The sequence below is a fragment of the Eretmochelys imbricata genome, chromosome 24 (genome assembly GCF_965152235.1).
Source record: "Eretmochelys imbricata isolate rEreImb1 chromosome 24, rEreImb1.hap1, whole genome shotgun sequence".
Classification (NCBI taxonomy): domain Eukaryota; kingdom Metazoa; phylum Chordata; order Testudines; family Cheloniidae; genus Eretmochelys; species Eretmochelys imbricata.
In genome coordinates, this window is record NC_135595.1 from 9221675 (window position 1) to 9233714 (window position 12040).

The 12040-nt window shown below is 53.5% G+C and overlaps 1 protein-coding gene across 1 annotated transcript in view; it reads right to left on the minus strand.

The window, feature by feature from the left end:
• The window catches only part of ZNF687 (zinc finger protein 687), a 50977-nt gene that overhangs the window by 10590 nt on the left and 28347 nt on the right, over nucleotides 1-12040 (minus strand). The window contains exons 2-3 of the mRNA XM_077841013.1: nucleotides 8895-11158; nucleotides 565-743 (exon numbers count right to left, since the gene is read on the minus strand). Coding sequence (XP_077697139.1) covers nucleotides 565-743; nucleotides 8895-11138 — 2423 coding nt within the window. The 5' untranslated portion in view covers nucleotides 11139-11158. The remainder of the gene's footprint in view (nucleotides 1-564; nucleotides 744-8894; nucleotides 11159-12040) is intronic.

The following is a 12040-nucleotide window of genomic DNA, read 5'->3' on the forward strand; positions in this document are numbered from 1 at the left end:
CAGTTTGTGCCAGTTAAGACGGTGGGGCATGCTGTGGACATCTGCCCAGAAAGAACTGGGATGAGCCTCACCCCATCCCTCCAAACCCCCTAATTTCACATGGCCACCAGCCATCACACGTCTCAGTTACAGCCAACCAGGGATGGATTTGAACTGCTCACCTAGGAGCTCTTGCCCCTTCTTACAGCAACAGGAAAATTCTTCATCAGCAGTTGAACGGATGACAGCCCGAAGAAGGAAGCAAAGCTGATAGTTCATCCTCCACTTTGCACCAGTGACCGAGCCAAGCAGAAAGAATCTGCACGGAAACCTTTCCCTGTGGCATCTGCCCCCCAAAGCCTGTGTCATCGGGCTAGCCCCGTGCTTCTCAACTTAACCTGACTGGGACCCCTCCAGGCTACTCCTACCTAGCTGGGACCGAGTCAGGACCCATCCCCAGCCCTGCGGGAAGGCCAGGGTGATCACAAGCCCCTGATACCGGTTTATGCTGCCAAAGTTGAGACCCGCGTAGCTCCTGGTGTCATGTAATGAAGCTGAAAGCATGGCAGAGCTGCAGCGTCGTACCTGTACCCCACCCTCCTGGAGAAGTGCAGGCAGGCCTCCTTCAGGTGGGCCTCGAAGTTCGCCAAGAGGAAGTTCCCGCCGCACTCAGGGCACACGTGAGGGGGTCGGTTTTTGTGCATCCGTTGATGAGCGTTAAAGCTGCAGGGATTGGGCATCATCATGGGACAGGTCGTGCACACCTGGGGGGCGGGGGAGAAAAGCAAACACAGGTCACGTGAGCGTCCATCGTGCGGCACCTCCTGCTGCCACCGACTTCACTAGGTTGTACAAGAGCAACACACTGGCCACGTGTCCCCTTCCCTCCCGGCTCTATTCCTAGCCCTGGGAAAACCTGTGAACATCTAACCAAGCCCAACGTATGGTATAAAGAAGCGGTGGGTGCGTGGTTGAATTAGGCTTGCACAAGTTTTGATTTTACGAAGAGGGGGCTGTTTTTAAACTGTTTTCCAACCCAGCACAGGCAGGCAAGGGTTAGTATCATGATAGCGCCTAGAGCAGGGGTGGCCAGCCTGAGAAGGAGCCAGAATTTACCAATGAACATTGCCAAAGAGCCACAGTAATATATCAGCAGCCCCCCAGCAGCCCCCCGCAGCCCCGCCAATCCGCAGCTCCCCCTCCCTCCCAATCAGCTGTTCCATCAGTTGTTTTGCAGCATGCTCTGGGGGGGGGGGGGGAGTGAGGGCACGGCAGGCTTAGGGGAGGGGGTGGGAAAGGGTGGAGTCGGGGCAGGGCCTGTGGCAGAGCCAGGGGTCGAGCAGTGAGCACCACCCAGCACATTGGGACTTGAGCTACAGGCTCCAACTTTCCAGAGTCGGTGCCTATACAAGGAGCCACATGGGGCTCTGGAGCTCAGGTTGGCCACCCTTGGCCTGAGGCCAGCTGAGATCAGGGCCCCATGGCACGAGATGCTGTATAAACTCATAAGGTTGGACTGAGAAAAGGCCCTGCTTGTTACTGCCACTAGGTGCCTCAATAGCTCTGTACCTAACCCATGGTAACAGAATCCATGCCCCAAAGAGCATATGAGCTAAACGGAAAAGTCACACGGGGTAGGAGAAACTGAGGCACAGAGACTTGCCCAAGGTCGCTCAACAGAGCCAAGAAAAGAACCCTAGTCTGCAATATACATTAACATGCAACAGTCAGTGTGAACCAGACCAGCCCAAATCCAGCCACCCAGCCAGGTTGCTTGGAGGGCACTGCTTAGCGAGGGCAGGGTATGTCGATTGCATCGGCACTGCAGCACTGGTTCAATGACTTGTATCCCTTGGGCAGCTGCTGCTTGTACTGACTTGCTTTCCAACGGCTGCTAGGAGAACACAAAGTGTGGAATAAAAGTGCCTTTTTCTGCTTCTCAAAAGCGTAAATAAAAAACAAACAGATGGAAGAGCCCCGTTCAATGTAAGCCAGAGCGGTCTGTTAGGAATTTCGCTCTGCGGTGCATCTTCGATCCAAACTGGTTCCAGAACTCACCCCCTCTTCTGCCATTGTACGAGACTAAATTAGAGGGGCGAGAGACATTAAAAGGTACAGACAAGGGAGGGGAAGGGGATATTTACAGCTCAGATTGAGAGAGAGATTCAAGGAGGCAGTGAGATACCAAAAGCCTGTCCTGAATGGCAGGAGCTGAGGAGGAGCGGACTCAGGAAGCTGTAGCAGACGGCCAGAGAAGCTGAAGGTGATAGTGAGACACCCCCACACCAGGTCTGTGTGAATCCATAAAAACAGAGGGCAGTTTGGAACTGGATCCTAGAACAAACCAGCAGGCTCAGCGGTAGAGCTGCAGGTCTTTGTATGTGCAAGAGCTGTGGTCGGTCAGCATGTGCCGGGACTCCAGAAGGCCACGCTTCGGGGAGCTGTGGTACTTAAGAGGGAAGCAGAAGCCTGGATAAGGATTTCAGGAGGCGAAGGGGGCCACAGGAAGGGTGATGCTGGGGAAGGAGCTGGGGGAGGAGAAGCCAAGGTCGACAGCTGGAGCCAGTGGATGGAAGGAGAAAGGAGGAGTGCGTGCAGAAGTCTGGGAAGGACAGAAATGCTTGAATTAACCCTTTCAACGCGGACGGCTCCCCATGAATTTGTAATGCGCTTTGGACGCATCTGGAATTTAAAGGTTGCTGCATAAATCCACAGCCTAGAGCCAGCTACCATATACCTCCTTTCTGGGCCCCTGACATTGCTTCCCCCAGATACCTCGCCCTGTAATTACTCAGGCTTGGGTCAAATGTGCTAGGAGGAGTACAATTTAGCAGCAAGAAAATAGCAGGGAGCAATGGACTGGACAATAGAAAGCAGCAAAGACTAGTTTAAAACAGCCTAGGAATTACAGGCTTGGAGCGGTTTGTTGTACGCTGACTGGCGAGCCGCTCTCTCAACAATGGAGAAAAGGGATTGCAACAGCCTTGGAGCTAGGGCAGACAATCAGAACTCAAGGGGCCCCAGATTGGCACTCCATTGCTGAGTCCAGGCTTGCATGCTTGGGAGAGCATTTTGCAGGACACGCCAGTCCTGACTTTTCCTAAAAGAGATGGGGAAAAGGCACGTGTGTCTGAAGTGCACCCTTATTTAGATTTGGCAACCAAAGCTGCAATTAGATCAAGCTTCCAGAGCTGTGTGTGTATTCACTCCAGCTCTGTCCGATCCTAGGAGTTACTGAAGCAGAGAAAACTCTGCTGACAAGTTCAGGCAGCACAAGAGATTTAAACAACAAAGGAAAAGCAGACAGGAGGGTTTGGTTAGGGGACAGGCCAGTCATAACCAGATCTGGGCTTTTGAGATCAGACATCAAGGACATAACACAGGCAAAGAAGGACAATACAGTTGCCTTGCAGTTCTAATGGCCTCTTGTTAATTCACTTTGTCAATGCAGAATTAAGGTTGCCTGTCTCACCATATCTTGTGCCCTTCCAGAACATGTGAATTCAGCTAAACTTCCGAAAGCCAGGAAATAAAGAGGTAAGGTACATGCCATCTCCGCAACTTCACCTTAAGTCTGCCCCCTGGGGGCTGGCAACTGCCCCTGGAAATCCTTTGGTAAGGGTGACAGTAATAAGGGGACATGAGGAAGTTGTGTAGGTCATGTCAGTAGCAATACATGGCTCTTCCCTGCCATGACGATTGGCAGACGCAGTCTGTGGGGTTAATGGGCGGGGGGGGTAAGTGGAAGTACGGTGCTAATTGGAATCCTGAGGTAAAGTTGAAGAGAGCGTAAGAGGGGGTTACGGCCTTGTACAGTTCAACCATTGTGGCCTTACACCTGTGGAGCAGACTCGGTGCGAGTGCGAGGCAGCCGTAGGTAGCTCCTGCTGAGCACGCGGATCTAAACACATGTTTTGCATTAGGCCTGGTCTACACTGAAGCATTATATAGTCGCAGCTGTGCCAGCCAGGGCTGAGAGAAAACCCTTGCTCCTGCCCAACGCCGCTATGCTGGCAAACAATCTCCCCCGCATACAGACACAGAAGAGCGCTTCTGTCACTGCAGCGGGGAGGTGGGGTTCCCATGCTGTTGGAAAAACCCTGGCTGACGGGGCTATGCAAACAGTGTCTGTGGCCCAAACGTGCCCATAAGTGTTAGAAGCCGCTCCCGTGCTCAAATGCCCTGTTACCCAAGTGTGCTGTACTCTGAAGGCGCAGGGCTAGGATGCATGTTGGCCATTGCGCAAAGATGACAGAGTTACGGTTGCATTGCGCAGCTGGTGTCTCCCTTCATTCTAGTTCCTGCTTTGCAGAAGTTTGAGTTGAGCGGAACTCGAAGTCCTGGAAAGGCACAAGGTACCACCGGGCACCCTTAACTCTGCAGGACCAACGCTTCTTGGCAGTGAATTTTTTTTCGGAACCAGAAAGAGCTGTTCTTTGCAGGAGACAGGGTTAGCGGAGGGAGGCGTGATTATCAGGTGGGCTTGAAGGTAAGGGGCTCCTGTGGTAAAGGACGTGGTGTCATTCTCAAAGTGTTCTTCACCCTTCTGTGCATTTTGTTGTAGTGCAGCGGTGAGTGCGGCCCTGCGGGGAAATGTCTGGAGGGCGCAGTTGCTAACAAGGCAGGGAGAGAAAGCACAGGCCTGGGTTATTTCAGAAGGGGTTGAAAGTTTCATTCCATGTGGGTTACCATAACTAAGTGTTCGCAAGGAGGCAGATGTGCATCTCCCCTTCTCAGCCCCGCCCTCCCCAGAGCATATTTTCCCTCTCCTTTGCCCCTTTATCTACCCTTCCACCTTCAGCTTAAAGCAGATCTGGTCATAGGCTGAGCCCTGGCTGGCTAAGGAGCATGATTGTCCAACCTGTGAAACGCCCAGCGTCCACTCTCCGCAGCTATAGAAGCCAGGGGCACGCTCCAACCCTCCCATGGCTGCTAGTGGCACTCGCCCATTCACCTTTTCTCAGACAGACACTTTCAAAGGGCACCTCAGCCCAACAGTCCTGGAAGAGGAATCTGCTCGCTGCAGCCCTGACAGACACCCTAAGAATGTGGCCCCACATCTTGGCAGGCACTGATGACAAACTGTGGGGCACGCTCTGGCAGATTGTTTGGGGCGTGGGGAGGTGGGCGAGCGGTCACACCAGGCAGCCTGTGGCAGGGACCCTACAGAGGGCAGGGAAGGAACGCCACCTCCACCCCATCTCAGCTCAGTGGGCCACACAACCTAGAGGCAGGTTAAAACACTGGGAGCCCTAAGCAAGTAATTTCCCCTCCTCCACCCCACCCCACCCCCCTCAAATAGATAGCCCAAGCCCACCACTGGCCAGGGCTTACAGCCTGAGCCGGCTGAGGCGCAAAGATTACATAAAATCATGGAATCAGTGACCAACTGGAGCCATAACAACAAAAAGTGACTAGGGGGCCCCCTTGGGCTGCTCAGACCCAACCAATTGCTTACTCTGCTTATGCCTAGTGCTGGCATAGCCTTGGTTGTGCAGTAATGGGGGTGGGTGGGGCATGGACAGATTCCGTTAATGGTAAGGGGGGGGCGCGACTGGAGAAGTTTGTACACCACTGCTCTAGGTGACTTTAGCCTTGAAAAGACCTCACTCCCTCCTGGGGCGGACAGACACCAAGTCTTTCCATGGCTAGCCCCTCCTGCTGCTATTTAACATTAGCTTAATCACAGCTCGACCCAAGCTGGCAATTCCACCACCCACCCGTCCCCAAGAGCCACCACACCTCTCCTACAAAGGCTACTCCTCACTAACACTCCTTGGGTCTCAAGGACTTTCCAGACCCTTTGGGAATCTCTACATCAGACACCCACAGCCTTTGTAACCAAGCAAGGCCCCGAAAGGCCAGCCTTCCCCATGGTCTGCATGCTATCCGTAACTCCAGCTGTGTGAAAGTGCTGCGTCGGCAATTCAGGGCATACCCTGTTCTCCAGGGACACGATCACTTCCCCGCAGAACACTCTGCACGAGTCACATTAACACGCCGGGCTGGAAATTGTATCAGCTGAGAAAGCGGTGCCGCCCAAGCCAAACCTAGCACCGGGGCCCAGCATTCGTTCTCAAAGGCCTGCTGGGGGCAGGACTCTACCTCATGGTCTAGGAGTTGAGCCACCAGAGCACGTCCCCCGTGCCCGTCCAGGTCCCTCTGGAGAGGAATCAGCGTGGGTCTACCCTGGTTTGCAGAATTCCCTGCAGTACACTTTGCATGATCCAGGCATGGGCATCATACACAGCATTGCAATATTCAGAGCAGCAGTACATTCAAGACACTAACAGGGCCTTCTAACTTTGCTGGGATACTAGATGCTACTTTCCAAACAGTGTAAAAGAATTCCTTTCTAACAGGCAGAAATAGCCTACTGCCAGGCTCGAACCCCCGGTCTATGAGGATGGCTGGGGGTCACTGACTACAGCACATCCCCCTGAGCTACTCTGGGACTCTGAATAAGCAGAGCTGATGGCATACTTACGCACATTTCCACATCCTCCCCCTAATCCCCACGCACACACACATCACTTTGGATCTGTTCTCTAGGTCCAAATTCTCAGGTCAATAACTTTTTCAATATTGTGTCCCAACAGGGTGACGGGTGCCGTGCACGAGGCAGAGTAAATGCCAAGTGACAGACATAGTAAGCGCCCCAGATGTCTGCAAACAAGTGTTACAGGAACCAGCTGGATTTGTCCCATGCTGGTTTTTAAGAGGGCTGTATCTCAGGAACCCCTTACTCAAATAGCCCCAAATTTGGACTGCTATCCCCACTCTACATCCTCATGGGGCACAGCAAGTTCCAAGCCAATTGCAGTGAGCAGGAGGATTTTAGAGCCAACCTTTAAACAGAGAGCAATGCTCAGCCTTAACTACAGCGTCGTAATACCTGAATTTAAACCATCGTCTGGCTGTCACAGTGCTCGGAAGTAAACAAACAGTGAAGGTGCAACAGCCAATTCCTTTCACAGGAAGGAAGCCAATGAGCCTAACAATTTAAAAGGACAAAGTTAAGGTGGGCAGTATTTGTAGGTCCCCTATAGGACTCTGGATACCAAGGTACGAATAAACTGTATTCAAGCTCATTCTGCCTTTTAAAAACCAAATCTATACTCCGCTTTAATACTGAGACACTGCTGGATGCCATCATGCCGAGCGAACCAGGATGTGTTAGCAGCAAACAGGAAGTGGACGGGATCTCAGGCCTAGCTCTCAAGCAGGGAGCTAATACATCCAGGTTTCTCCACGGATTTAACTTGATGATTAGAATTAATTCCTCTTTGAACTAGAGTTCTTTTTGATTAACCATCCAACCTTGATTTAAAAATTGCCAGTGACGGAAAGTCTACCCCACCTGGACCACCACAGAACTAAACCCTAGATCTGGTGCTTCCAAGAGACTCGCCACTTTCCGAGTGATAATACAAAGAAATGTGTTTTTTAAAAGTGCAACAGAAGATTAATTACTTGCTAATAGTTAACATTCCATGAAAGTGACAGAAGCTGGGGAAATTGTCTGGTATCTCTGAAATATACATGAGTTGAAAGGGACCAGGTGTAAGTGGGTTACATAGAACTGAATGTGCAACTTTATGCTCTTCTCTAACCAGATACTGGGAGCATGTAGGACACTAACTCTGAACTCTCTTGGGAGCTGCATATCTGTGTAGAGTCAGCAGACCCTGAACTGTAGTGACAGAGCAGAGAGACCATCCAGTCAATTTAAGATCATTGGTTAGTCTCTGAGGTGCCACAAGTACTCCTTTTCTTTTTGCGAATACAGACTAACATGGCTGTTACTCTGAAACCCTTTCAAATAGTTTTTCAAGGTTTCTCCATTTCAGCTATAGGCTTCCCTACGAATTTCCCCCCAGGCTAACTAACAGATCCAGTTGTCTGAGATTACCTTTCCTGCGCCACTCTCAGCAATCTTCCTCACCTTCTGCTCCTTCCAGTCTTCAAACTTTGCACATGCTTACATCCCCTATTTCACTAAGGGCAGCACATTTAGTCTCCCAGGTCAATTCCTTCTCTTTTACAAGAAGGTTTTTCAACCCAAAACTTGGCTACCAGAACGTGTCAACGAGCCATATGGGAGTCAGCTCCCTTGGCTCCAATTCTATGGGGCTGGCCAGGCTCAGCTCCATCACAACAGGGGCAAGCCGGGCCAAATTTGAGTGGCACCGTGACTCCATTTACCAGGTTGCAACGCCACTCTCACAAATTTGGCCTTGTCATCCAGCCAGGGGAGCTAGGCCATATTAGTGCTGCAACCCCGGAGGTTGCGGGAAGCCGAGCCCAGCCAGACGCGCAGTACTAAAATTGCACTACCTGCTGCTAGGGTACGCACGGTGTACTTACTACCTTAACGTCTCTCTCACATGTTGTAGGGAAGATATTTCGTAAACCAGATTTTTTTTTTTGCACTGAAGCTATTTACTGCGTCGCAACAGGCCACCAAGGTTTACAAATGGGTCCTGAGCCCCCAAAGGTCAAGAGCCGGTGCTCTACAACAGCCTGGTTTCCTGCAACAGAAGCTGCCTCTGTGAATAGAAATTTTGCAAATAGCAGCCGCACGATACAGGAAGTAATCAGGTACGAGGCAGTAGAGAGAGCTGCTAACACAACAGAGTGCATATACCCAGCGCCTTTCATCTCAGGATCTCGAATGCCTCTACCTGTGGGCAAACAGCTTCATTCTGCAGAGGGAGAATCTGAAACAGAGGGGAAAGGACTTGCCTGAGGTCAACACAGTGAATCCGTAGCAAAGTCGGGAGTAGAATCCAGGTCTCCTGCCTGCTATGCTCCCTGTCTCACCATTAGGCCATGCTGCCTCCCTCAGGAAAGAGCTAGCAGCCCTGCAATAAAAGAGGGGGCCTCTGGCAGAAGGTTGGAGCTGTTCTACCTACCGTGCTGGGGGTTGTTCCCGGGGTCACAGCCTGCTGGAAGTGCGCAGCGAGCCCGGCTTTGTCCTTGCATTGCTCCTTGCACTCCAGACAGCGGAAGCAGTTATAGCTGGTTTGCTCTGAGCTGCCGGTCAGGGGCAGGATGGGTTGGTCCTGAATCCCGTTCGCTGTCCCCATGGCCTCCTGAGGCACTCCAGTCACTTTGCCAGCAGCGAGGGAGGTCACTGACACTATGGGGGTGATGTCCGGCTGGCCAATCATTTGATCCAGAGCAATAGGCCTCATGACCAAGTGGGAGCACTGCATCACCAGGCCTTTGTCCTTGTGCTCCCGAGCATGCAGGAGCAAGCTGCACTTGTTGAAGAAGACCAGGCGCTTGGTGCAGTGGTTGCAGGTCACTTCGATGCGCATGCTACGCCGGTCATAGTGCCGAGCCAGGCTCTTCTCCAGGGCGAAGGAGTCCCCGCACTCCAAGCAGCGGTACCCGAAGGGCGGGAGAGCCAGGCTGGAGTCTGCCGGAGGATTCAGGTTGGGTTTGTAGGTTGGTAAGAGGTTTTTACTGTTCAGGATCTTGTTGAAAGCCTCCACCAGGCTGGACTGGCTCCTGGAAATGACCGTGCCGGCAATGGTGGGCGAAGGCTTCTGCGGCTGCACCATCACCACTGTGGTGCCGTTGACTTTCTGGTTGGCCGTGGTGGTGACGGTGGTGGTCTGGGTCACCGTGCTGACATTCGTCCTGGTGTCGGCTTTGGGGAGGGTCTGCGGCACCAGGTTGATGATGTTCTTTGTCACAGCCTTGCCCGGCAGCACCACGGATTTCTGCTGGGCCACGCTGGCAGCGATCAGCATGGCACTGCTGGCGTTCTGGATGGTGGTGACCGGCAGGACAGTCCCTTTGATTTTGGTGCCATTGCCGAGTTGGACACTGACAATTTTGGGCCCTTCTATGACTTTCAGGGGGCTGGAGAGCTCCATTTTCTTTTTGGGCACCTCCAGCATGCTCTCCTCTTTCACCACTGCAGCCGGGAGCACGGCGCCCTCGGTGGCGGTCTCCTGAGAACCTGGCTCCGAAGGCAGCTTGGCAGCTCCCGGCTCCGAATCGGAGGAGACTCTGGTCACCGTCCGGGTGATGCTGCCGGAAGACGTCTTGATGGTTTTAATTCGTACCTTGAGGGGCCGCGAGGAACTGGAAGAGGGGGAGTCGTTGCTGCCATCATCATCGTCCTCCTCTTCCTCCTCACCGCTCGACATGCTCCGCAGGGGTTTCTCTAGAGCCTCCTGCTCTTCCTTGAGGGGGCTGCTCCCCAGCAGCTTGGGGGAGCCAAGGGGCCCGGGGCTTCCCTCCGCCAGCGGGGAAGGTTTGAAGAACGGCTCCTGAGGGCTGGTGGGCGAGTCTTTCACTTCGGGGAGGTTGCTGGTGCTGCTGTCAAGGTTTGGATCTGAGCTGGGCCAGGACGTCACAGGGGAATCATCCGTGGAATACCGGACAGTGACCGATTTCAGGTGCCCCAAGGGGCTGTCACGCAGGGCTGCAGCCAAACCCTTGGGGCTGGCCCCATGGTCCAGCTCCTCTGAGTCGGATTCCTCTTTCTTGATCAGGGGAATGGTGGCAGGGGAGCCATTCATGGCCCCTGCTTGGCTGGTTTCAAAGGGCTGCGGGAAAGCTGGTGGGAGGCTCTCTGTGCTCTCTCCAGCTGGCTCTTTGCAGTCTGGCGACAGGGCAGGAGATGGGGTGGGGGATGGGGAGAGAGAGGGCACAGAGAGGGCTTTATCTTTCTGTTTGCCCTCCCGAGGCCCGTCGATCAGATCCGCAGAGTTCTCCTCATGGGGATCGGGGCTGAAGTGGGAAAAGATGTCCAGGGGTTTTGCCCCTTTTTCCTTCGATGCCCAGCACTCTCCATTGGACGATGCCACCACTTCCCCCGGCCTGGAGGTGGGGGACCTGGGCAACTCGGGGGCACCAAAGCCATTCTGCAGCAGGCGGGGCCCGAGGCCGTGCCCATCTTTGCCGCGGCCATCCAAGGGGTCGAGCTGCTCGGGGCAGACCGTGTTCTTCACTATCACGCTGACGGCAGTGATGTCTGTGTGCGGGAGGACATGTTCAGGGGCCACGGGCTCCCCGGGGACCTGCTTGATGTGAGCCTCAGCCTCCTCATGGCCAGAATGGATGGCTTCATTGGTGTCGATGTCCGGAATATCGAAAGCTGCCAAGAGGTCATCGAAATCCGGGGTCTTCATGTCACCCATCGTGAAGAATCCGGAAGAGTCTAAGAAAAGGAAGACAGACGATTTAATATCACAGTGCAAGAAACTTTCCTGGACTGACACGGACCCTGCTGGCATCACAGAGCAGCAGGCCATGCACAGGACCAGAAGCTCGGACATTGTAACCCCAGCTGTCTGTCTGTGTCTCAGGTTCTGACCCCCATCACCATATGGGCCTCTGTATTTATCCTCACAACCCTTGGGTGGCAGGGCTGTTATCCCCATTGTACAGAGGGGGATCTGAGGCACAGAGACACTTAAGGCATGTCTCCACTGCAACCCCAGGGCGCGATTGCAGCTCACAGACACGTACACGCTAGCCTTAACCTAGCTAGCTTGGGTTGTGCAGCAGTGAAGCTGCGCTGCGAGTAATTACCCAGGTGGGTTTGTACAGCCTTCGCCAGAGCCCACGCCGCCCAGGCTTCGCTACTCTGGGACCCGCGCTAGCTTCAATCTAACCAGCTCGGGTCCGTCTACACGAGCTGCAGTCACACCCTAGGACTGCCGTAGGGGCATAACCTTTTTGACTCACCCAAGGTCATACAGGAGGCCTGTGGCAGGACGGGGAATTGAACCTGGTTCTCCCAAGTCCCAGACCAGTGCTCTAACCACTAGGCCATCCTTGCTGTCTAGTCCCAGCTCTGATCCCCTGGGGCATACATCACTTTGCCCCTCTCCGCTGCATCTTCTTCTGTAAAATGGGAATAAGCACAGCCCTCCCTCCCATGGGAGTTGTGAGCGTTTGTTCGCTGTGTGAACAGGATTCATAGAGCTCAAGAAGCACACAGAGGCACCAACGATACGTCTCCAAAAACCCCGTTAGCAAACCCTGAAATCCCACTCTTCACAACTCTAGTGTCACGTCTGGCACTTGGATCCTACTA